The sequence below is a fragment of the Mucor mucedo genome (genome assembly GCF_025094135.1).
Source record: "Mucor mucedo strain NRRL 3635 chromosome Unknown EV154scaffold_72, whole genome shotgun sequence".
Classification (NCBI taxonomy): Eukaryota; Fungi; Mucoromycota; class Mucoromycetes; order Mucorales; family Mucoraceae; genus Mucor; species Mucor mucedo.
The window spans coordinates 137,929-163,027 of record NW_026252356.1 but is presented as its reverse complement, the minus strand read 5'-3'; the positions used below and the strand labels follow the sequence as shown (position 1 = coordinate 163,027).

The window sequence follows — 25,099 nt, the reverse complement described above, 5'->3', positions numbered from 1 at the left end:
GAATTAGTCGTCATCGCTTTCTCCCGTTGGATCAGGATAACTTATGGCACCAAAGAGATTGTATAGACGTTCACTAATTTTAAGGGCCCATCGACGTCTACCAATCTCATGTTGCGTTGCTTCCTTTGCCAGAATTTTACCTTGTTGTGGGGTTTTACCATTGTATGCCTTCAACAAAGCGTTCGGGGTAGGGTATATCTTAATCAGTGATAGTGCACGTTCAGCATTCACTCCCTGAATCGTTGATAACATGCGTATAAAAATCTCATGAACAGTGGTACCACCGTTCTTCGTATTGAGTTGACTGAACATGGGGTATGTAATTAAATAAGCAGATTTTTCGGTGACATGGCGGTTCGATTTATCTTTACAGGCCTTCTTTAAGCTTAGGTAATTTTGACGTGTAATGATGTGACCTGGGATAGTGTAAAGTACTGTATTCTTGTAGATCTGGTGAATCAATTTGGTAACCGAGACAAAGAACGCGATGGTCTCATCTACGCCTTCCGTTGTCTTTAAGAAAAAGCCATCAATGATCTGAAGAGAAGACATGGCGGTTTGAACAGCCTGTACACCAAAATTGACAGCATCAGCACGATTGTATTCCTCCACAACATACATGACTTTTTCCGCACCGGATCGTTTGAGTCGCGTTTTTTGCTCAGTATATCGACCGTCTTTGATACTGCTAACAAGATCGTCCAGTCTTTTTCTCTCAACCACATAATCAAGAAACAGCTCTTCGTTCTGATTAGTGTTGCCGATTTTCCTTGCTATCCAGATCACATCACCAAGGTCCATGGATCGGGTGATAAACTTGACACCATTTTCTGCTAATTTTCTTTGAAAATAATCACGGTCGTTTTTCATTTGAATTTCACGGCTATCCAAAACCAGGACAATCTCGTATTCATGGGGTAAAAGGGATTCCATTACTTGATTGTCTATCAGCTCATTGTAATCCACTTCATTTTGTTGTGTTTGCGTTTGCGTTAACCTTTGTGAAGGCTGTTGTGAAGAGGTGACTTGGGATGATGCTTGCGAAGAGAACATGCTTTCCGCAAGATCCTGTTGTGTATTTGTCGGGGTCTGGGTGCTGGTCAAGGGGGTTTCTCTGGGCCAGAAATCGTCGGGTTCTTCACGATGAAGCGGTAGGATGGGTCTGGCAGGAAGCCCAGGACAGATTGAATCTTTATGCAACTCGCTGATATAACCAATGGAACAGTCAATGTGAGTATCGTCTATCGACACTTGCATTAAGTGCTTGTATTTCGGATGATTCGATTGAGATGTATAAAATCGAATACGGTAGGCAAGACATGCGTTCTCGTTGTCGATGATGACTGCCGCTTTATTTACAGATCTGACATCCTCTTCTAGTTCGGACAAATAGGTGTAGTGGAAAGCTTCGTTGTTCATTGCTTTTGAAATAGATTGAGTCACTGGGAAATAATCCGTTTCAAGATCCACATCGTCATCGAAACTCAAATTGTTGGAAAGGCTCGTTGGCCGTAATGGCGGTGATGGTTCCGGCGATGATAAAAGATCTACAATATCGTCCGATGGTATGGTCAGTTGTGATGATTGGAGCTTGGGTAGATCCGGTGCGGTTAAATCGATATCGTATTCGTCCACATTGTATAAAGATTTCTCACTTTTATTTCCAATCTTCTTGTCATTTCTCAAAAGGACAGAGTGTTGGGGCGTTGTATATTTTTTGGGTGTGACAGTTTGTGTGCTTTTTCTTGATGATACGGATGACGATGGTTGTGAAGGTGACCGTCTGTTCCAATCGTCATAGTCATTACTATCTGCAGCGTTCATGACTTTCCTGGCAAAGGATGTGTCTTGACCAGGTCTACTAGTACCATTTTGGCTAGACAGGTTTATGTTGTTTGGTGGATTGGAGGATGTCGTTGGTTTATTGTGAACCGTACGCCCTCCCAGAGATATAGATTGATGTTCTGACGGGTTCATCACGTAATTACTCATATTCAACTCAGATCCTCGTGCATCATATTCGGCAAGCAGAGTGTCCAAATAGGCGGCCGTTGTAGATTTTTTTGATTTGCGTGGTTGCTTGTTTGAAGTGCTGGCATTCTTCGTTCGCTGTTTCTTTTTAGGTCTGCTTGCGTCTGCTAATTCCTGAAGTATATCCGAGCCGTCATCTTCTCGAATTGTTGTATTTTTGCTGGAAGTCCTGCCATTGATGGAGATGGATTGATGTTCAGAGGGATTTGAAACGTATAAGCTCATATCTAATTCGTTTGGTTCATTGTCATCGAAATCAAGCATTCGATCCAGAAGAGCACTTGTGCTTGAACCTGTGGCCTTTTTTCGTGATCTCGCTGTTGAAGGATTTCTAAGCGGTTCTGAACTTTCTCCGTTGGTAATTCTTTGTGTAGATGATCCCTCTCCATTCCCTTGGCTTGCTCTGGCTGATTGTGCAACTTTTAGTCTTTCAGATAAGCTGATGCCGGTTTCTGTCAATCTAAATTTTGCTGGACTTCCAGATTTGTAGATGTATCCTTTTTCCAATAAAGTTTTCATGCTGTTCCAAGCTGTGTATGATGATCCTGGATCCTTCATTGTGTAAGAAGCGTCACAATGTTCCTGAGCCGCTCGACAGATCTGATCCTTTGTCAGGTTTTCTCTTCCTCCTTGATAGATTTCGAATAAACAAAGTAAGATGCCGTACCCTCCTGTTCTGTATTTGGGCACATAAGGTTTGGATGGTCTCGGTCGGACAGGTGTGGTCGTGTCCTCTAAAGCATCACCACTTTGCGTAGTAGGTTTTTTTCGTTTACCTAAAAGCTTGTTGGCCATTTTTTTTTTTCTTTTTTTTCTCAAAAAAACTTTTGGGAGTAAAATGTATGCGTCGTACCTTTGCTGGAAGATTCAGGCATGGGAAGACCATTGTCCTTGCAGTATTTTTTTAAAGCGTTTTCTAATTTAAGGGCCAAGCCAGGGCCAATGCCTGCTAATTTTACAGTTTCAGAAGGGTGGTTAAAAACGTCGGTACATTTGTCTAATGATTCATAAGCCTATTTTTTTCCCCCGAAATCAGTGTTAGTAATGTGTAGATCGATTTGTAAAAGAGAAAAAAAAAGGGGGGGGGGGTGTGGGTCAGACGAACATACTTTTTTATATGTGTAGTAGGCCTTGCTTCCCAGAGTTTGAGCTTGTTCCATCCATTCTTTTACCCAGTCTCTGTATTGCGGATTAGCACATTGGTCAGACATTTTAATGGATCGGCAAAAGAGAATAAGGGTCTAAATCTTAAAAATGACTACGAGCTACTACATCGTTCATCCCCCGCTTCGCGTCCAATTGGATATCGCGTAGGACGCGATTTTTTGCTTTTCTTTTTTTTGGGTGGGTTATCGGCTGTTTCTAGGGGGGGGGGGGGATATCAGTTTGAGGTCTATACTGTGCTCACCTTGTTTTTACTAAGTTGTTTAGATGCAGGATAGGATAGCATGATGGCTACCGTTCACTGTTTCAAAAACCTTCACCAGACATTAATGCTTGATAAGAGTGACCGTTTTTACATTTCTCTTTTTTTTTTTTTTTTTACTTGCAACATGAATGAGCCAACTCGTAATGATAAAGAAGAAGAATTGCCTATTCATGAAGAAGTGCAGCCAAAGAGCACAATCATGTCTCGGTATGTGAGGCCCATTGAGTTTGTCCTTGAGGGTTCCGACCCACCTGAAAAGGCAGAGAAGAGACAAAAGGTAGCTTCCAACGGGGATGAAGTTGCTTCCATTTACCGTAGCATCATTTCAGCTGTGCCAAAAACGATGAAAAGAGTAGAACCCGCTGCTGTCTCTGAGAAGCCATCCGTCGATACCATCTGGTGCGAGAGTTGTAGTATGCTGATAGATAAATCGGACTATAAGCGGCATATTCAAGGGACAGCGCATATGGTAAGCAATCAATCAGAACCAGCACCCGACCTACTGAATCTGAGTGGGAGAAATGTTGGCTTTAAAATGATGAAATCACAAGGCTGGAACTACGAGGATGGATTGGGCCCAGAGGGTCAAGGGCGTCGACATCCCATTGCTACTGTGTTAAAACAAGATCGATTATGTATCGGCCATGAAGAAACAGGTCGTAAGGTCGTCACACATAAGTACAAAGAGATTGAAAAGAAGGCGATCGCTCGACAGCGAATGGATGCCCAAAATAAAAAGGATCCTGGAAAGGAGATTGCACGGAAAGCTAAAGCAGAGTCTGAAAGAAGAGTTGCAATTTTGCGATACATGAAAGATTAAATGCATTTAGCATTTTATCGCACACAAGTTTTTTTTTTTTTTTTTTTGTATATGGAAAAAGTTTATGATACTCGGTTCGCTGATCACTTCTTTTGATAGTCTGCACTGTTTTTTTATGCATTATACAATAAAATTAGTCCATGGCTCATCCATGTCTGCTGTTTATGCTTTCATTTTGATTGATGATATATCAACGAGTTTATATATTAGGTTTAACTACCGGAAAATTTTTGTACCTACAGTACAGTTTCTCTTATCATAATTAAATCTATCTTATACAAGCCAAATTGTATGATTACCTAGTTGTTGAAGAGGTGAATACTTGTCAACTTTACAATTTTATGCCGCTTCAGTGGTTAAACTCATATTAAGATACCGATCGAATAAGCGATACAGTCTATTGAGCAGCTGTCAAAAAGAAACTGGCATTGATTGGCAACGTTTAAATATGCAGTTTATATTTTTTTGTCATGACAGATGTTTATTGATTGATTTGGAATATCTCAGAAATATTGAATTACATTGCTTAATTTTTGGCCATTAAGCAGAATGCTTTTTCTAGACAACCATAGCCTACATATATAGCTGACTTGAGGCAGTATTAAATGACAAATCCATGTACGGCAGAGGTAATCAAAGCAACCGAATCCAAAAAAAAAGGGCTCTTAATCAATGGAAAAAGACTAGAACACAAAAAAATACAGTTAAGAGTCTTGTATGAAAATCACTTCTAGGTGTTTATCAAACATTCTGGGAGGATTATGCTGGTTTGCTCAAAGATGGCCCAACTACGCTTGCTGGTAATATAAAAAATAATACGTTCAGAACGTTCTCGACAGATACAAAGTTTACTGGAAATGTCAGAGAAGATTTGTTGATTAGAATGTTAAATACGTTTGTTAGGGTGAATAATGGTAATTTTTCATGATACAAATTGTATTTAGCGTTTAACCAACTTTAATTTCTGCTGTAGAAAACAATTCTCATGCTACTATGGTTTGCAATCAACTAAATGTTTATTGGATAGAGAGTCTGACGTAGGTCCGTGGTGGTGCTGATTCAGTATATCTCCCAGACTGTGTAGCGATTTATTTATAAATGGTAGAAACTTACAAATATATACGGTTGTGAGAATAAAAGGTCGTTGGTTCAATAAAAAAAAAAAACGCTGTTGACTTCTTGATTTGGCTTTCACAATATATCCAATGAGGCAAAAATTGTGTTCTCATTTTTAAACATACTCGAAAGGGATATGGCACTTAATTACTTTCTGCAATTAAAGTCTTGCGGTTTGGTTTTTTATTATAACACTTCCCAGCTAAACGCTCAGCTCATGATGTACCATTTAACTAAAGTAAATGCTTATTGACCCGGGAAAATCTGGATCGTAGCGTGTTGCCTTGTTGCGGATGTCAGACACATCAGAATCGAGAATACACTTCTTTCTAAAATCCGTGATGAACCTGATGTCGCTAGATATCAAGGTAGTCAGATATACGAATCCGAGATTCATCATCAGGTAATATTCTTTTGCTTATGGTAGATTGGCCAATTTTTTGTCTTGAGAATGTTTAAAATGAAGGACCCCAATACAGAAGAATCCACTGCTCAATGGTATAGACATCCTGCATATCACTATACCTTATTTTTATTGTGTCCTTTGTTATTATTATATCAATACCTCTTTGACAACTGCGATTCCAGTCTGTATAGAGAAGGGAGAAAGGTGAGTAATAATATAATTAAATGCTTGTTTATGTTTTTATATATTTTTTAAAAAACAGTGATTTAATGCAAAGACAACGCTGTCGATGAGTTTACTGTGGAATTGGGGTCATAGAAACGTGTTGCTTCTAGAGAATTCACTGGGATAAATACAAGCATTTTGCTAGCTACCGTTATTAAAAACTGAAAGGAAAAGATATTAATAAGGCGTCTTTGTTCATGACAATTTTTTTTCTTATACCAACCAGAGGGCTTTTAAGTCATTCTGTTGATGACCTGAAAAGATGCTAAGTATAATACAAAGTAGAATTCATTATTCATTATCCTTTAGTTTTAACAACCATGCAATTATCTAAATTCACTTATTTTGAAAAACAGTAAACATACTACGGTGTCCTTCAAGGTACAAATACCGAAGGAAATTTGAAGATGGAAAGATAGTATGGAAAATGAATCGGAAGAGGTTGACAGGTATAATTGAAAAAAAACCTATTATAATAGTAAAAGACAACTTGAAAAGGTAAACTTTGATAAAGCTCAATATTGAATGTCACACCAGGGCCAGCCGTAGTATGTATCCCATTTAATCGTCTGAGTTCAACTCCATTTCATTTATACCGCTTTTTAAAGCGTCCTTGTTGTATCAAGGATGAGACAGCAACATCGTTGCCATTGGATTCTTAAGATAGGTGTTTTTTTTACAGATGTATAATAATGACAACCATGCTAATTGAGGTTTATGACATGTTTGCCCCTGCAGAGAGTAAAGGATTCATCAAGATGAGATGTTATTACTGCCGCCATATCCAGTTTAAACGCATTCATACTCATAGTGAAAAGCTCAGTTTAGGTTGTATATCCAATATTGTCATCTCCCGCAGCGCATATCATCATCCCACTTTTAAAAAGGTGCGTGGGTAGTATTGTCTTCTCAAGTGGCAATCGACTTTAAGTTTACATGATTGTTAATCGATTATTCCCGATTTCATGTCATCCAGTGGTCCGTATAATCCTCTTGAATACATTTTGGATGAGCATATGTCCTGTTTTTTTCCAACTCAATCCTCATCATATTGATCTTGAACAGATTCTAATTATGCGTTTGAATCCACACCCTTCATCCCAATTATCGTCACTACATCTTTTAAATCATACATGTCTTCAAATGTCCAAAGTTGTGAAACCTTTTGTGTATTTGAATTTCAGCGTCTATCTGTGGATCTCTCTTTTTGCTGGCAATTTCCTTATCTGAAGAATTGGTCATATTTTGTTCGTACAATCTAAGCCTTCTTAGGTAATGAAAGGTGTATAGCGTTGTCCGTGTCTAAACAGTTATTTGACTTTTATCGTTGATTAAGAGAGTTGTATACAGATGGGTAAAAGCAGTAAAGCTTCTCCTTAACATGACTTAATTTTGATCCCAAGATAACATATTCCTCCTTGATATCTCGTTGTATTGAGAGGTTAGGCTTCTTACGTTGTAAATAAAGTCAGAGAGAGTTTGTTTCCCGATCGTCTAAATGCAGTCTAATCATCCGATGAGTTCCACTTGACAACTTCTTTAAAAAGCTGTGTTCTCTTGCTATACGATAGTAATTCACGTTGAATTGTACGATTCTTTAGTTTTAGTGGCACGTATAGAACAAATAAAGAGTTGGTGATGCAAAAGTATTTGAATAAAGTTAGTCTTTTAAGAAAAAAGCTAAGAAAAGACGACTTAGGAGTTTTGTGATTAGACTGAACAAAAAAAAAAAAAAAAAAAAAAAAATGCACTCTTAATGTGCGGGGGGAGCACGTGGGCACACAATCCGTGACTTTTTTTTCGTGTTGACAAAAATACACTCTCACGCCACTGTCCAGGTTTTTTTTGTTCTCCTTGGTTCTCATACTATTATCTTTTCACTCATTTGATTGTACATCATCCTAATGCAACCAAACAACCCTAACATCGGAGGGTATTGACGACCTCAATATCTTTCGCCCGTTCTTATTGAGAGCAGAGTTTGTTTTGTTCTGACAATTCTTGTTGCTGTTCGACAATTCCTTATCAGGCCAACGTTCGTGCAAACTCACTGATTACGGGGCCTTCTTCCCGTTCTTAGTGAGGGACAGGTTGTTTGGTTCAGACAAATTCTTGTTTTTGTTCGACAATTCCTTATCAGGCCAACGTTCGAGCATGCGGGACCCCCCACCTCGTTCTTAGTGAGGGACAGGTTTTGTTTTGTTCTGACAATTCTTGTTACTGTTCGACAATTCCTTATCAGGCCAACGTTCGTGCAAACTCACTAATTGCGGGGTCTTTATTACTGGCTACTTCATACCCCTTCGACAATTCCTTATCAGGCCAACGTTCGTTGGGAGTCACTGTTTAGTTGGATCCAGCCGTTCTTTGTCACTATTCTTGCTGCAGGTCCTCAGATCAGGGATGTAAAAGTCTCAGGACGAGAGATGAAAGTGGAGGTGATTGCATTCATTATAGTCCTTTTGGGCTGAGTGTTGAGATGTAGAAATTGAACCCGCCTTATCCTGTTAATGATGCGTATATGTTGTATATGCTGGTTCCTTGTTTGATCACGTTTGATTTAGGCATAGTGTATAAAATCGCTAGAGTGCTTTGGCGCGCGTCCTTTTCTGTGAGGTAAAACATAGTTCACAACATGCTATCCCCTGGGGTAGTCCAACTATACTTATAGGAGGGGTCAAGGCCCTTTACGCCGCCAAATCAGGTCTTCGCCCTGTAAAGGATGGATCTAAAAGATTTTTCTTTTAGTGAACTAAGAATTTGGCATCCTTGTCGTGACTTAGGTCACTCAAAATTTGTTGATATTCAAGACAAGCTTTTATCTCAATCATAATAAAATCATCTTTGACCCTCTAAATAATTTGGCTGTTACATAACAAAAGTCCCACGACATCCCCATGTATATTGAGGCAAATTATTGGTGTGATTGGGTATGATAACGGGCACTGTAATTGTATGTATTGTGCTCTTAAATTATAGTTAGTAAGCGTAGAATAGTTCAGTTTTTACGATACCAATGTATAATATCCGCAAATTCAGTCAACGGGCAGCTACATCATCGTTTTGGTTTCGACAAGAGAAAAAAGTAAAGGTGTTGCATTTTATTGTGCTCGTATATAAAAGACGTTCCCCATTATTTTACTGTTCGTTTCCCCTCTTCTTTTATTATTTTAACATGTCTGTAGATAATCTGAATTATATTTCTATTTGGTATGATAAAACTGTGCGCGTATATTAATTCGACAACATCAGAATTCTATTTCTGTCCAGGATAGTATAGCTGACTTGAGGCAGTATTAAATGACAAATCCATGTACAGCAGAGATAATCAAAGCAACCGAATCCAAAAAAAAAAGGCTCTTAACCAATGGAAAAAGACTATAACACAAAAAAATACAGTTAAGAGTCTCGTATGAAAATCACTTCTAGGTGTTTATCAAACATCCTGGGAGGATTATGCTGGTTTGCTCAAAGATGGCCCAACTGCGCTTGCTGGTAATATAAAAAATGATACGTTTAGAACGTTCTCGACAGATACAAAGTTTACTGGAAATGTCAGAGAAGATTTGTTGATTAGAATGTTAAATACGTTTGTCAGGGTGAATAATGGTAATTTTTCATGATACAAATTGTATTTAGCGTTTAACCAACTTTAATTTCTGCTGTAGAAAACAATTCTCATGCTACTATGGTTTGCAATCAACTAAATGTTTATTGGATAGAGAGTCTGACGTACGTTCAAAGTATGAATGTTTTGGCAGGACTTTTTTTGTTAGCTTTGTCTGGAGTGGAAGCATTTTACAGCTTTTCCACTTTCATCTTTAAATGGTGCTCTCTTTATGTTCAACCAACCATGAGAGGTGTTCACTGTGGGCTTAGGGTAATTTTGAAAATTTTGATTCGTAGATATGAGTAACTACATTGAATTTTTCTTCAGCTTTTAGATATGTGATAAAAATGAGTTTGGTAATATATTCGACCAATGTTTTTAAGAACAAGTGTGACACTACGGTACCTTTGTAATGGGATGCTGAATATTTCATTGCTTTTGCTCCGTCATGTCCATTTGGCACCGAATCGAAAGGAAAACAAACAAGAGAGAATTACCGCTTTCAAGAATAAACTATCTACCTTCCTAATAAAGTAATATCAGTAGCTAGTTTGGAATACAATGCACGTAATGGACCACTGAAGAAACAACGTAAACGAAAAAAATTAAGTATTATACTTAAGTTTACACTGATTTGAAAAATGAGCAAAATTAAAAGGTCCACCGCAAAAAATTTTTCCGGTATCTAGAAGTATGATTTGGACCGCGAAAAAATTAGACCAGAGGTCGAGGTACATAATTTTGTACCTGAACCAGCGGTCGCGGTAATTATTTTGTACCTGGACCAGAGGTCGCGGTCCATTCTTGCATGAAAACCGACCGCTACTTCCTGTTTCCGGCGAATGAAAACATCATAACCTTATTATTTAATGAGTTGGTATTGGAGGATATTTTTTAAATGTTTATTAAACTAGGGCTTTAACCCTTGCAATACTAGATGGTTTTTACAAAAAATAACATTGGATATAATAAAATATAACGGGCAAAAATAATGTTTATAATGGTTTTTATTTAATAACGAAATAATCGGTGAATAATTTATACATGTACAGAAACTATGGAACACCTATTTGTAGGGATGTGTACTATAAGGATGACAAACAACATCACATAAACCGGACACCATACACAGTAAAGTTTCGGCTGTCCTGGTGGTATATGGAGACTGACAGATGCAGAAGTGGTACCTAACTATGTATATGACTTACCTTTAATAAAGCTGAATCAAACTAATAAAGATACTGTTATCTAGAAAATATAAACACAGTTTCAAGTTTTTAAATAGACTTACACCGTAGTTGACAATCATGTATTTGAAGTGGACAGCAACCTTATACGCAAAAAATAAAGTAGTAAGTTAAGCCATAACAACCAGCGGGATATAACAATATGTCTAGTACCTTTTTAGTTCATTATAAGGATGGGATGTTCCCATGTACTTACTATATTTTTTAAAAGAAAAATTTTGTTTGGGGGAAAGAAGGAAAAAAAAAAACTTGTTTATATATAAAAAAAAAATTAAAACCCAATGAGGATTAAGATTTAGTTTAATCTTTCTCACTACGAGGGCACTTGTTTATAACTAATGCTGTATTGGCCTTTCCTAGATCAGTTTAAGAAAGAAATAAAATGTACTGCATTCAACAGTTCGTTTATTCAGACCACTCGAAACCTAGTTCAAAAACTTGATACTTGCCTTGTTACAGCATCGACTTATGCAGATACTCTATGTATGATGAAAGGTATGGAGTAAACTACTTTTTTTAATATACTAACATAATTTTTCACCTCTCATTATTGTTTTGTTTGTCTTGCACTTCTAAATAATTGATTGGATCATGTAAGAGGCGGATCGGATCCGCGTAATTCTCTGGTATAAACGCTCGACTATCATAGAAACACGAGAGGCTTTTGGATTTTTTGAAACGTCCCACATATATGACATCTATGCCATGACGACAACAAATGACGAAGCGAAAAATAACAAGCCGTACCCATTCATTCCTCACTTACTCAACTGTAGTTTTTTTTCCTTGATACTCCTGGATATTTTATGATTGCTGGGTATCCTTTAAAACAAATTTCTTCATGATTTTTTATCAATTGTCGCTATCAAACTCTTCTGAATGATAAGTGTTGATGAGATCTCCGACTCATCTGATAGGGATACGATAAGAAAAAATTTCGCCAGTCTATCAAAGGTAGCAACTTGTGCTTTCGAAAAGATTTTCCCGTAAAAACCAAGTCTACAATTTCAAAATATGTCCACATATGTTGAGGAAAAAAGTTCAAAGGAAAAGGCAAAGCTGTAGACACTGAAATTGCTTCCACTTCTAGTTTTCAAAACATTAATGAAAATTTAAATGATGCTGAAGCAGATATGGATATAGATAGTTCATCAATATATATCACCACAAAATATGACGCTGGTGAAGCAAGCAAACAAGCAGATAATACAGATAATCCTGTTTCGTGGACTGTCCAGTCAAGGGATACTTCTTCTCCTTCTGTACCTAAGGCTTCTTACTCATCTACAACTTCTGTTGATCCTGAAATTGTTCTAAAATCTGTTAAAAAGAGTAATGAACCACATGAATCTTCTAATGCTACACCCAACCGTATAATGGCCGTTAAAACCACTGTAAGAAGTATTTGGAAACAAGAATACATACAGCCATTATATGATTTAGTCAATACAACAAACATTTTAGTAACGCACACATTTGCTTTTATTAAATACATACTTATTCAAGAACTGCAATCGGATGACGACTTTGATTTCAAAGAATTTATCAAGAAAGATTTTTTTGTTGAAGTGTTTCTAAGCCTTATTCAGACTAAAGTCGTAAACTCCTCAAGACTTAAGGATATAACCAAAAAATATAGACAGATAATTCTCAAATACAAGAAGGAATATTGTACAAATGCTCGATATACACCTATCCCACTTGCAAACGCTCAACAAATTGCTTTATATGAGTGTACTAAAATCTAGACAGCGTATATAAATAACCTGAAGGCGCATTTTGGAAATAGATTACGCAGTTTTGTGAACAAGTTGTTTAAGAAGGATGAAAAAGCAAGCAATCTTCGTGAGAAACTGAAAGCAAATGGTTATACTGAGCAAGCCATCAAAACAGCTATCCGGAAAGAGGTTTATCAGCCATGCAACCAGGTGAAGCAAGCCATTGCAAAAAAAGAGATTCCAGAGAGAGGTCTTTTAGATGCTCAATCTTTAGAAGAATTGGCTATGTTTTACGCAAGTTACACAAAGAACTACTCGTTCCAAAGAAATTCCGTTTATTATGACGTAAAGGCAAGACCAGAGAACCATTTCAAGGCTTTTTTTAAATTAGCTGTAATGTTTGAAGCGAAAAAAATGAAAATGTTTACCTGTTTTCCTTTACGCACTACTTTTATTCCTTGTTATATGACATTGGATAGCAAAATAATCCATCATCATATTCTCAAAAAAAAGTCGCAACTAAAAGCAGAGAACAAGTTTGACACATGGGGTGATGTAGTTAACCTTCAGAACAAGGTTTTCAAGAACCAAGGATTTGATAAATCTATACGATTTCAAGGGACCATCGAAACAGATGGAGTTGGTATATCAGTCATAAAACAAAATATGGATACCAACAGAAAGACATCCAAAGCAAAGAATACAACAAAGGTTACTGTTGATCAAACAGAGTATATAGAGAAGGTTAGCCAATCAGACTTGAGAAGGACTGAAGGAAACTGTGTTCTTATAGATCCTGGAAGACGTGATCTTATGTATTGCCTCAAGGAAACTAGTAACACAGAAGATAAGCAAACTTTGATATATACAAAAATGAATAGAACAAAAATGCAAAGACATCTCAGACTTTGAGAGAAAAAACAAAACCTGTAATTATCAAGGCTGCTGAGGTGGTTTTGTCAAAAATCGAATCCTTTTCAGTAAAGATAAAAAACTATTGGAATTATTTCAAATAAAGAGTATCTGTCGATATTCTATTAAGCAGAGTATTATGGAAACGAAACTTACAATACAACACAAGTATATTTTCCTAATTCTTGCTTTGAGTTCAATGTGACTAACAAAGGCTAATTGTATTTTAGGAATTTGTATGTGACAAGACTTCGAGGCTACTACCCTCAACCCAAGTTCCTCCTGATGCTTTCACTTACTTCATATGAATGCTACTCATTTGGATATTATGATGCAACAAAATCATGTGAAAAGACGTTTAAATAATAAGAAAAGTAGAAATACTTAAATTTATGTCAGAAACAGGTCAAGTGGATCTATTGAGGAATCGTGCAAGTTAACTTTTAGAAAAGCTACAGATTTGGCCATTCCGTAAACTAAAGTTTTCTAGCAAACTGTACTTTGACAAAAATGATGCTCAATTAGTTAGAAAACTGAAAAACAAGTTTGGATCCAATACAACGCTGATACTTGGAAATTGGTCAGCACCAAACGTCAAGTTTCAAGAGCCAACTAGGAATAAAGGGTTAATTGATATGTTAAAGAAGAACGTATTTAAACTATATTTAATTGACGAATACAAGACGTCTTCTTTTTGTCCTACATGCGAAAGTCCTTTGGAAAAGTTCAAAACCATAGTGAATCCAAGACCATATCAAAGACGAAAAATGCCGACCATTACATGTCATGGATTACTTCGGTATGTGATATTAATTTAAAAATCTGCATTGACAAGAAATTATCTAATCATTTATAAGGTGTAAGAACATTGCTTGCTACAGAAAAATGGAGAATACATCTGGTATTGTTGCAAGAAGAATGTGGAATCGTGATTTGGCTGCGGCTTTAAACTTTAAAAAAATACTGAACCATTTGAGGGAAACTGGAAAACGACCCGCTTTGTTTAGTCGAGAAAAAGCAGAAAGAAAATAATTTTCCACTAAAGTTATCGCTTTAGTTATTTAATGCAGGTATTACCCGTTTTAAAATTTCTGAACACTAAATTTTGATTCGTCTGAAAAAAAAAGCTCAGAAGTCTGAATTTTTTTTTATTGATCTGAATCAATTTTTGTATTTATCTGAATTTTAACTTATGTTTGTCTGAATTTATAGTGTCAAAACTGTATATGGTTGTGAGAATAAAAGGTCGTTGGTTCAATAAAAAAAAAACGCTGTTGACTTCTTGATTTGGCTTTCACAATATATCCAATGATGCAAAAATTGTGTTCTCATTTTTAAACATACTCGAAAGGGATATGGCACTTAATTACTTTCTGCATTTCAAGTCTTGCGGTTTGGTTTTTTATTATAACACTTCCCAGCTAAACGCTCAGCTCATGATGTACCATTTAACTAAAGTAAATGCTTATTGACCCGGGAAAATCTGGATCGTAGCGTGTTGCCTTGTTGCGGATGTCAGACACATCAGAATCGAGAATACACTTCTTTCTAAAATCCGTGATGAACCTGATGTCGCTAGATATCAAGGTAGTCAGATATACGAATCCGAGATTCATCATCAGGTAATATTCTTTTGCTTATGGTAGATTGGCCAATTTTTTGTCTTGAGAATGTTTAAAATGAAGGACCCCAATACAGAAGAATCCACTGCTCAATGGTATAGACATCCTGCATATCACTATACCTTATTTTTATTGTGTCCTTTGTTATTATTATATCAATACCTCTTTGACAACTGCGATTCCAGTCTGTATAGAGAAGGGAGAAAGGTGAGTAATAATATAATTAAGTGCTTGTTTACGTGTTTATAAATTTTTTAAAAAACAGTGATTTAATGCAAAGACAACGCTGTCGATGAGTTTACTGTGGAATTGGGGTCATAGAAACGTGTTGCTTCTAGAGAATTCACTGGGATAAATACAAGCATTTTGCTAGCTACCGTTATTAAGAACTGAAAGGAAAAGATATTAATAAGGCGTCTTTGTTCATGTCAATTTTTTTTCTTATACCACCCAGAGGGCTTTTAAGTCATTCTGTTGATGACCTGAAAAAGATGCTAAGTATAATACAAAGTAGAATTCATTATTCATTATCCTTTAGTTTTAACAACCATGCAATTATCTAAATTCACTTATTTTGAAAAACAGTAAACATACTACGGTGTCCTTCAAGGTACAAATACCGAAGGAAATTTGAAGATGGAAAGATAGTATGGAAAATGAATCGGAAGAGGTTGACAGGTATAATTGAAAAAAACCTATTATAATAGTAAAAGACAACTTGAAAAGGTAAACTTTGATAAAGCTCAATATTGAATGTCACACCAGGGCCAGCCGTAGTATGTATCCCATTTAATCGTCTGAGTTCAACTCCATTTCATTTATACCGCTTTTTAAAGCGTCCTTGTTGTATCAAGGATGAGACAGCAACATCGTTGCCATTGGATTCTTAAGATAGGTGTTTTTTTTACAGATGTATAATAATGACAACCATGCTAATTGAGGTTTATGACATGTTTGCCCCTGCAGAGAGTAAAGGATTCATCAAGATGAGATGTTATTACTGCCGCCATATCCAGTTTAAACGCATTCATACTCATAGTGAAAAGCTCAGTTTAGGTTGTATATCCAATATTGTCATCTCCCGCAGCGCATATCATCATCCCACTTTTAAAAAGGTGCGTGGGTAGTATTGTCTTCTCAAGTGGCAATCGACTTTAAGTTTACATGATTGTTAATCGATTATTCCCGATTTCATGTCATCCAGTGGTCCGTATAATCCTCTTGAATACATTTTGGATGAGCATATGTCCTGTTTTTTTCCAACTCAATCCTCATCATATTGATCTTGAACAGATTCTAATTATGCGTTTGAATCCACACCCTTCATCCCAATTATCGTCACTACATCTTTTAAATCATACATGTCTTCAAATGTCCAAAGTTGTGAAACCTTTTGTGTGTTTGAATTTCAGCGTCTATCTGTGGATCTCTCTTTTTGCTGGCAATTTCCTTATCTGAAGAATTGGTCATATTTTGTTCGTACAATCCAAGCCTTCTTAGGTAATGAAAGGTGTATAGCGTTGTCCGTGTCTAAACAGTTATTTGACTTTTATCGTTGATTAAGAGAGTTGTATACAGATGGGTAAAAGCAGTAAAGCTTCTCCTTAACATGACTTAATTTTGATCCCAAGATAACATATTCCTCCTTGATATCTCGTTGTATTGAGAGGTTACGCTTCTTACGTTGTAAATAAAGTCAGAGAGAGTTTGTTTCCCGATCGTCCAAATGCAGTCTAATCATCCGATGAGTTCCACTTAACAACTTCCCAAATTTTTAAAAAGCTGTGTTCTTTTGCTATACGATAGTAATTCACGTTGATTTGTACGATTCCTTAGTTTTAGTGGCACGTATAGAACAAATAAAGAGTTGATGATACAAAAGTATTTGAATAGAGTTAGTCCTTTAAGAAAAAAGCTAAGAAAAGACGACTAGGAGTTTTATGATTTGACTGAACAAAAAAATAAAAAAAATAAAAAATGCACGAAATTCACTTTTAATGTGCGGGGGGGGGAGCACGCAGGCACACAATCCGTGACTTCTTTTTTCAAAAATACACTCTCACGTTACTGTCCAGGTTTTTTTTTTCTCCTTGGTTCTCATACTATTATTTTTTCACTCATTTGACTGTGCATTACCCTAACATAACCCTAACCCTAACTCGGGAAGCTGTTGATGATCTCAATGTCTTCCTTCCCGTTCTTATTGAGAGCAGGTTTTGTTTTGTTCTTACAATTCTTGTTGCTGTTCGACAATTCCTTATCAGGCTAACGTTCGTGCAAGCTCATTGATTGTTTCTGTTCGACAATGCCTTATCAGGCTAACGTTCGTGCAAGCTCACCCATTGTTGCTGGGCGATAAGTCCATATCAGGCTAACTATCGTGGTAAGCGCAATGATTACGGGATCTTCTTCCCGTTCTTAATGAGGGACAGACCAATTCTTGTTTTTGCTCGGCAATTCCTTATCAGGCCAACGTTCGAGCATGCGGGGCCCCCATCCCGTTCTTAGTGAGGGACAAGGTTTTGTTTTGTTCTGACAATTCTTGTTACTGTTCGACAATTCCTTATCAGGCCAACGTTCGTGCAAACTCACTAGTTGCGGGGTCTATTACTGGCTACTTCATACCCCTTCGACAATTCCTTATCAGGCCAACGTTCGTTGGGAGTCACTGTTTAGTTGGATCCAGCCGTTCTTTGTCACTTTCTTGCTGCAGGTCCTCAGATCAGGGATGTAAAAGTCTCAGGACAAGAGATGAAAGTGGCGGTGATTGCATTCATTATAGTCCAATTGGGCTGAGTGTTGGGATGTAGACATTGAACCCGCCTTATCCTGTTAATAATACGTGTATGTTGTATATGCTGGTTCTTTGTTTGATCACGTTTGATTTGGGCATAGGGTATAAAATCGCTAGAGTGCTTTGGCGCGCGCCTTTTTCTGTGAGGTAAAACATGGTTCACAACATGCTATCCCCTGGGTAGTTCAACTCTATGTATAGGAGGGGTAGGGTCCTTTACGCCGCCAAATCAGGTCTTCGCCCTGTAAAGGATGGATCTAAAAGATTTTTCTTTTAGTGAACTAAGAATTTGGCATCCTTGTCGTGACATAGGTCACTCAAAGTTTGTTGATATTTAAGACAAGCTTTTACCTCAATCATAATAAAATTATCTTTGACCCTCTAAATAATACTTTTATATATTTGGCTGTTACATAACAAAAGTCCCACGACATCCTCATGTATATTGAGGCAAATTATTGGTGTAATTGGGTATGATAACGGGCACTATAATCGTATGTATCGAGCTCTTGAATTATAGTAAGTAAACGTAGAATAGTTCAGTTTTTACGATACCAATGTATGATATCCGCAAATTCAGTCAACGGGCAGCTACATCATCGTTTTGGTTTCGACAAGAGAAAAAAGTAAAGGTGTTGCATTTTATTGTGCTCGTATATAAAAGACGTTCCCCATTATTTTACTGTTCGTTTCCCCTCTTCTTTTATTATTTTAACATGTCTGTAGATAATCTGAATTATATTTCTATTTGGTATGATAAAACTGTGCGCGTATATTAATTCGACAACATCAGAATTCTATTTCTGTCCAGGATAGTATTATGACCTTAATTAAGGCATTGTGTTCTAAAGAAGCAACGACTTTGGTCAAGTCTTATCTTTTATTGAACCTTGGGTAAGTTTTTGTTAGATTAATGGGTGATTGAAGGCATGGCGGGTAAGTATTTGTTTTTGCAATTAGGTTCGATTGGGTTTAATTATCATTGACGTATTATCTTTGTAGCACCACGTTTTCAACCCGACAACTGTATTATGTGTATAACCTACCTAAAATTTTTCAAAAATTGGGTGCACCACGACCAACTGCCTTCTAAAGGTCCCCTTAAAGGTAAGTGATTTCATAATCATCAAGGCTCCTTCAAATATGATAATGCAATCTTCAAGTTTTTTTTTTTTTTTTAACGCTATTATGTATCATCGAAAATGTATAAGCTTTGTGCATTCATGCACATACCCAATTGATTTACCCTTCTGGGAACCATGTGTTTTTACCGAAGCGCAAGCGTAGGTGCAAAATATATATGGTCAGGAGGGACTGTCTAAGAGCATCCGCAGCGGTTCACTAAAATTTTCACTGAATAAATGGGTCATTTTCCGGTCGGACTAAAAATGTAGTGCCTTTTTTAGTGAGTCCGCAGCGGTCAAAAAATAATTACATTAATATGGAATCATTAAGATTAGGAAAAATGTTAGCGGAGGATGACTCAACAACCAGTATTGATGTTGGAAATTACTTCTATCAACTTAGGCACCTCAGATCAAAATTTCATTGTTTATCCACATATACTTTATGTCGTTCATCCAGTACATTTGCATATGATATTTCCTACAGACCTTACACGATTTGGACGCTATGCGACTATGATTCTTCTCAAAAAACAGACTCACAATCTCAATTGCTATCTCAACTGTTTCAATCAATCGCCACTTCAGTTATCAACAATGGCATATTGGCCCAGATCAAACTAGATGTTCTAAATGATCTATGTAGCAAATTGAAAGAGGGACCAATAAAATATACCACCCGTGAATTTATTGATCAACAAGAAGATTCTTTTGCAGTCATCAACAATATGAAACTGAACCAATTACTCACAATTTTAGCTGATTCGATGACTACATCTATTAAAAATGCCAACGCAGTGGTGATCAAGTATTTTTACAACACTTCAGCGTAAATAATACCCTACATAAGAAACCATCACTATACCGCTACTATTTTATTGAGTTGTTTCTTTAAAGTATTTCATCTTATATCTTTGATTTGCATTGATACGAACAAAAATTGAATTGTAAAAACAAATTGTAAATATTATATTATCAGTTTAAGGAAATAAAAACCCTGTTAATAAATCTAAATATACTTCACCAAATGTGGTAGCTTCATGACCTTAATAAACTATTCTTAAAATGCATTTGTTGTCCAGTGGATAATGGAATGAAGCTTGAGCTTGATTAAGCCAAATCTGATGGCTTTGTGGTATTTTGACCTGGAAATGTCCACACACCAGTTGGTTGATCTGCAAGTATATCTTCAATGACATTTGGAGAGGCGAGCATGTAATACTTTTTCCCATTTTCTAGCGATACTGCTATTGATTTCCAATTTCCAATCTTGCTTAACATTATTATTTTTTCTTCATCAGTTTGTGGAAGATCTAAGACATTTGACGCAAGTAAATACATGACACCAAGCGTGTTATTGGGACACTTCCAATTAAACAAACAATTTTGCTTGGTACTTTTTGATTTGTCTGGGAACTTTATAAAGTATGTGTTTAATTTCATCAGACACCTGAAGGAACCCAAGTGTTTTATTATTTATGTAATTTAAAAAATCTCCACAAACCACTCCTTTTCTCCGGGATCATTATAACGAATATTTCTTGATCCTAAGGAGGCGATGGCATCAAAATCTTCTTGATTTAGCACAAAATCTTGGAAATTTTCGGAGATACGGCTGGGTGTGACACTTTTGGGGATGACAACAATACCTCTTTGGGCAGCAAAAGAAATACAGACTTGAGCAGGTGACTTTTGTAGTTTTTTGGCAATTGATACAATAATGGGATCATCTACGACTCGGTCTTCGCCATAAACATTGTTTCCAAGAGGAGAATAAGCAGTAACGGCAATCTTGTTGGCATGACAGAATTCTACTAACTCCGTTTGGAGGAGTGCAGGATGAAGCTCAACTTGTAACATACTTGGTTGAATTTTACAATGCTTCAATACATTACTGATTTTTTCAATATTATAATTAGAAAGACCTAATTTTATATTTAGTCACAGTCCACTTTATTTTTTCTTCTTTTTTTACTTACCAATAGCCTTGACATAACCTTCTTCGACGAGCTCTTCCATAGCCTTCCATGTCTCTAAAGGATCAACAGATTCAACTTGAAGCTTACCGTCCCTAAAATACAGGTTAGTCAAACATACCTTTCTGATCAATTTTCACTCTTACTTTTTAGGAATGAGATAATCAACTGTAGGAACAGTAGGTGTTTCTTCGGGTGTTCCTGGGTTCTACGAAAAAAAAAGTTAAAAAATAAGATCTTATCATGGCATGCATATGGTAACATACAATAAAAGACACAGGCCAGTGAACCAAGTAAAGATCGAGATAATCAACACCTAATGCCTTGAGAGAAGCCTTAACAGCTGACTTTACGTATTCTTTACGATGATGAGTATTCCAGAGCTACTTACATTAATACACAATTAGCTAGTTTGTAAAATAATGGTAAAAGATCGGTACCTTTGATGTAATAAAGATATCTTCACGGGGAACACCAGATTCTCTGATACCTTGACCAACCTCATCTTCATTACGATAGACATAAGCACAATCCAAATGACGATATCCGTTTTCGAGTGCATACTTAACAGCCTTTCTAACTTCATCGGGCTTGGACAACCATGTTCCGAGGCCAACAATATCCACCTCCTTGCCAGTGTTTAAAGCTGTTGAAAGTTAGTTGATGGTCGAGGGGTTGAAAGGAAATCTGTCTTACTAATTTTTCTATTGAGAGCCATTGTTTACTAATGTAATGGATAAACTTAATATCGCGTGTAAAGAAAACAAAAACAAAAAATGCGGAAAATCGTGTACCATTTTATATTCTATGATCGCATTAAAAAATTATTCCTTTTGTCCGAAATTGCAACGCTATTTAGCGATTGGTTGAAACTTTACTACCGGTCTAAAAAAAAAAGTTTTAACCTTAAAGCGCGTACCTGTGTCTGGAGGTGGGAACAATTTTTTTTTTTTTTTTGTGATTACCTTGATAAATAGACTTGTCTATTTATTCTGGTATGACCTTTCACTGTCTATTTCTAAAATTGTCCCACAGAAATATTTTTGCTAATAGCGATCCTTGGGAAGAAATGGGGTCCAGTTATTCATTGTCCTTGATACTAACTGCCGAAGTAGTAAATTATGAATTTCCTATTATTATCTGCCACCTCTCATATCCGTATATCTTATGTTTGGAGATGGGATAGGCTTAGCTTTGTCAAGTACGTTTTTTTTATTTTATCTTATTTGTGTTCTTTGGGAGAGATATGTTACTGTAATTTGTGGTAAGATTTATTTGTGGAACGAACTCAAAATATTTATGACGTTAATGTATGTCAGGAACTAGTTATGTTTTTCTCCCTTCTGTCATTATACCACACAACGGGAGATCCTAAGAATTTTGAAGTCGCCCAATCCTATGGAACTCATTCAATATTCCATTCAAAAAGCATTCGAAATAGCAAGAAGATGTATGGAAAGAGGCTTGTTTTATTAATAATATATTGTGTATCCTCTATCCTTTAATATACAGAAGCTTCGGTGTATCATCCCTTTAATGCCTATAAAATATTTTTAATAATGCAGGACAGGAAAAATATGCGATAAAAAGTCGTACCTGTAAACGCTTTTGCATCATATCTAATTCAGGGCCTTCCTCCTCATCCTCCTCTTCTTCTTCTTCGACCGCTGGTCTTGACTCGAGAGCAGGGCCAACATTTCCTGCCTCCCCAAGCATGCCATCGGTTATTTGGAATAATACATTATTGACCTCTTCATCTGCTGCTTCCTCAATATCATCATCATCCATCATATCCATCGTATCGCCAATCATTTCTTCCATGATACCTGCCTGAACAGATATTAAGTTTAAAAATATGTCGTTTTTTTCTTTTTTTTTTTTTGCTTATCACATACCTTGGTCATTTCCATAGACATTTGCTGCATTACTTGTGACATTTCCGGTAAACGAGCAAGTTGATTCACGAGCTTCATGACTTCACCACTTTTTTGGAGTGATCCTGCGACCTTTATAGTAGCTAAAGAAACCGTAAGAATTCAGGTACGCTATACGATTTTTTTTCATTTTGCAGCTGTACCTAATTGATGCTCTAACTGCATAATGATGGAGTTCATTTGAGCTTTGCTGGTATATAATCTATTCTTGTGTCTTTGAGAACGTATCAGCTCCTTTGCCAACATTCTGCAATTCTTTACATCTCCCTTCTTAGCAACTTGTTTGATTGAACGTTTGACTTTAGCTTCTTCATTGTCAATCGCTTGAATCTGACGCTGAATTCCTCTTTGTTGTGATCGAATTTCTTGTCTCCATTTTTTCACCTACAAGTTGATGTAAGGTTTGGTAACCTTTATAACTAAATCTACTTACAAGCTCATCTGGAGTCTTTTTACCAAAAAATCTTTGAATTGCAGCAGACATATGTTAAAGTTAAATATTAAACACTTTTTATAGGGGAATTTGCTTAGGAAGAAAAGCTGTTGCGCGGATATCTTGTCTTTGGATTGATGTAGAGCGAAAATGCGCGGTGCTTAAATGATAATTTCGTCATCGGCAAAGAAGGATTAAAAAAAAAGAAAATGCCCGTCTTCCCTTTTCGTTTCTCTTATTTCACAATCATTTCATTCAATGACCAATCAGTAAACCGTACTATGTTTGGTAAGGTCATGTGGTCTATAAAAAAACAGTAATACGCTCGCCTTCTAGCTATTAATTGCGCTTTTGTCTGGAATGAAGACGATTCAACACGGAAGCAATAGAGTTTTTGACTCAAAGCACCACGAACTTGCTATTGCGTGCGCAACCACGACACGGGCTCTAATGGTGTATTTTTTACAATAAGTGCTCTCACTGCTTGGAAAGTATTCATTCTGAAGAGTCAAATTAATTATTTATGCTTTCAAGGGAATGTGGTTTAGAAAATAGTTGCTTCTTTCTAGCTTTGGCTCTCTATATTCACAAAGCTTTCATGCTTGCATAGTCTTGTTGTTTAGAAAATAGCTGGTTCTTTTCCGATTCTTGGTCTCATATTACATGTCACTGGAAATGAAATATGTAGGTTCGATAGCGATGAAATAATTTGGGTTTGTTAATTTAATTAGAATCGATAAGAACTTTGTCGATTTTATAAAGTCTAAATTGCATAGACACGGAATCGGAACATGACTTTAAAGATATGCTGGGTTTTTAAACTAATTTGATTTGGAAAAGAGGTCTAAAATAGAACAAAAAACTACACAATGAATATGAATAACCAAGTAATGAAAATGTGTTATGAACTTAATTTCTCGATAATCATTAGGATTGCAGGATATTCTTGTACAAGCTATTATTATTGGTCTGCAGCTTTTAATTGTATCCCAATTTTAGCTTTTAAATAATGCGATGTATGCGTAAAAATAACATAGGCATCAGTTTAAACATGTGGATATTGAAGGGGATATGGATGAAGTGATATAGAAAGATAATTGTTATATAAAGCAACATCTCGCTGATAAAAGATGATTATGTATCCATATATGTGGCTAAAATAGTTTATTTCCTATAAATAACATGCCAGGATGCTAACTTTTATAATATGACAGGACATATTACCTTGGAAGTTTTGGGAACTCATAGTAAATAGAAACGGAAGTTTATTAAAATAATGGTAGTGAGAGACCTATTATATAAAATATTAACATATTATTTAAATGTCGTGTGTATTTAAAGTCGATTTACTGTATAATTTACACTCTCAATTCCTTCTATTGACACCCATCGAGAATAAGTAGTTATGATAAGCAGTTTCTTCACATCAAGACAATTTGCTACAAAGCCAAATAATTAATTTTAACCGGTCTTAATACAGCCACCAGTACGCTTCACAACTTTGTCGATACCAAGTGAAACATTTCTATGAAGAAGGCACAGTTTTATTTAATAGAACACGCATACCTTAAAAACATTAATGCTCGATATAAATGGGTTTCTAGTTTGTGTTATGATGTCAAAGGTTCTCAAGCTGAGATGATCGACCTTTGCTTCACTCCGAAGGCTTACACTTGACTGTTTTGGTGTCATTTACTTCACA

At 36.3% G+C, this 25,099-nt stretch overlaps 8 protein-coding genes across 8 annotated transcripts; 5 read left to right on the top strand and 3 right to left on the bottom strand.

Moving 5' to 3' along the window:
* Positions 1-3: 3 nt before the first annotated feature.
* Positions 4-3,383, bottom strand: EV154DRAFT_467562 (uncharacterized protein; the record flags this gene model as incomplete). Its single annotated transcript, XM_051597771.1, has 4 exons — positions 3,141-3,383; positions 2,885-3,044; positions 2,313-2,807; positions 4-1,025 (listed from the first exon to the last, which is right to left on the bottom strand). Exons 1-4 carry the CDS (start codon positions 3,240-3,242, stop codon positions 4-6), a joined length of 1,779 nt encoding a protein of 592 aa, XP_051455728.1. The 5' UTR covers positions 3,243-3,383.
* Positions 3,384-3,580: 197 nt separating this feature from the next.
* Positions 3,581-4,453, top strand: EV154DRAFT_515182 (uncharacterized protein). Its single transcript, XM_051602232.1, has one exon. The coding sequence runs from the start codon at positions 3,585-3,587 to the stop codon at positions 4,278-4,280; it is 696 nt and encodes a 231-aa protein (XP_051455727.1). The 5' UTR covers positions 3,581-3,584; the 3' UTR covers positions 4,281-4,453.
* Positions 4,454-6,719: 2,266 nt separating this feature from the next.
* EV154DRAFT_483316 (uncharacterized protein) lies at positions 6,720-7,289 on the top strand (the record flags this gene model as incomplete). Its single annotated transcript, XM_051598567.1, has 2 exons — positions 6,720-6,858; positions 7,093-7,289. The coding sequence occupies 2 exons, from the start codon at positions 6,720-6,722 to the stop codon at positions 7,287-7,289; spliced, it is 336 nt and encodes a 111-aa protein (XP_051455726.1).
* Positions 7,290-9,301: 2,012 nt separating this feature from the next.
* Positions 9,302-10,365, top strand: EV154DRAFT_515178 (uncharacterized protein; the record flags this gene model as incomplete). The annotated part of the gene is made up of 1 exon (XM_051602231.1): positions 9,302-10,365. A coding segment is annotated over exon 1 (224 nt), but the record flags the coding sequence as incomplete, so codon positions are not given.
* A 1,398-nt stretch (positions 10,366-11,763) lies between these two features.
* Positions 11,764-14,813, top strand: EV154DRAFT_604163 (uncharacterized protein; the record flags this gene model as incomplete). The annotated part of the gene is made up of 6 exons (XM_051607384.1): positions 11,764-11,838; positions 11,925-12,616; positions 12,674-13,437; positions 13,962-14,313; positions 14,372-14,584; positions 14,727-14,813. The coding sequence occupies 5 exons, from the start codon at positions 11,764-11,766 to the stop codon at positions 14,544-14,546; spliced, it is 2,058 nt and encodes a 685-aa protein (XP_051455724.1). The 3' UTR covers positions 14,547-14,584; positions 14,727-14,813.
* A 4,486-nt stretch (positions 14,814-19,299) lies between these two features.
* Positions 19,300-19,897, top strand: EV154DRAFT_592420 (uncharacterized protein). Its single transcript, XM_051606918.1, has one exon. The coding sequence runs from the start codon at positions 19,372-19,374 to the stop codon at positions 19,885-19,887; it is 516 nt and encodes a 171-aa protein (XP_051455723.1). The 5' UTR covers positions 19,300-19,371; the 3' UTR covers positions 19,888-19,897.
* Positions 19,898-20,262: 365 nt separating this feature from the next.
* EV154DRAFT_515163 (NADP-dependent oxidoreductase domain-containing protein) lies at positions 20,263-21,778 on the bottom strand. Its single transcript, XM_051602230.1, has 6 exons — positions 21,727-21,778; positions 21,471-21,676; positions 21,297-21,413; positions 21,177-21,238; positions 21,034-21,125; positions 20,263-20,979 (listed from the first exon to the last, which is right to left on the bottom strand). The coding sequence occupies exons 1-6, from the start codon at positions 21,746-21,748 to the stop codon at positions 20,540-20,542; spliced, it is 939 nt and encodes a 312-aa protein (XP_051455722.1). The 5' UTR covers positions 21,749-21,778; the 3' UTR covers positions 20,263-20,539.
* Positions 21,779-22,475: 697 nt separating this feature from the next.
* EV154DRAFT_515159 (Snf7-domain-containing protein) lies at positions 22,476-23,576 on the bottom strand. Its single transcript, XM_051602229.1, has 5 exons — positions 23,398-23,576; positions 23,108-23,348; positions 22,926-23,047; positions 22,627-22,860; positions 22,476-22,570 (listed from the first exon to the last, which is right to left on the bottom strand). Exons 1-5 carry the CDS (start codon positions 23,446-23,448, stop codon positions 22,556-22,558), a joined length of 663 nt encoding a protein of 220 aa, XP_051455721.1. The 5' UTR covers positions 23,449-23,576; the 3' UTR covers positions 22,476-22,555.
* Positions 23,577-25,099: the final 1,523 nt, after the last annotated feature.

Coding starts and splice junctions, on each gene's coding strand:
- EV154DRAFT_515182 (XM_051602232.1), top strand. CDS start 3,585: ATGAATGAGCCAACTCGTAATGATAAAGAAGAAGAATTGCCTATTCAT.
- EV154DRAFT_592420 (XM_051606918.1), top strand. CDS start 19,372: ATGGAATCATTAAGATTAGGAAAAATGTTAGCGGAGGATGACTCAACA.
- EV154DRAFT_515163 (XM_051602230.1), bottom strand. CDS start 21,748: ATGGCTCTCAATAGAAAAATTA. Junction 21,677..21,726: donor GGCTCTCAATAGAAAAATTA/GTAAGACAGATT, acceptor AACTTTCAACAG/CTTTAAACACTGGCAAGGAG. Junction 20,980..21,033: donor AGGTTATGTCAAGGCTATTG/GTAAGTAAAAAA, acceptor ATATAAAATTAG/GTCTTTCTAATTATAATATT.
- EV154DRAFT_515159 (XM_051602229.1), bottom strand. CDS start 23,448: ATGTCTGCTGCAATTCAAAGATTTTTTGGTAAAAAGACTCCAGATGAG. Junction 23,349..23,397: donor AAAAGACTCCAGATGAGCTT/GTAAGTAGATTT, acceptor ATCAACTTGTAG/GTGAAAAAATGGAGACAAGA. Junction 23,048..23,107: donor GCAGTTAGAGCATCAATTAG/GTACAGCTGCAA, acceptor CGGTTTCTTTAG/CTACTATAAAGGTCGCAGGA.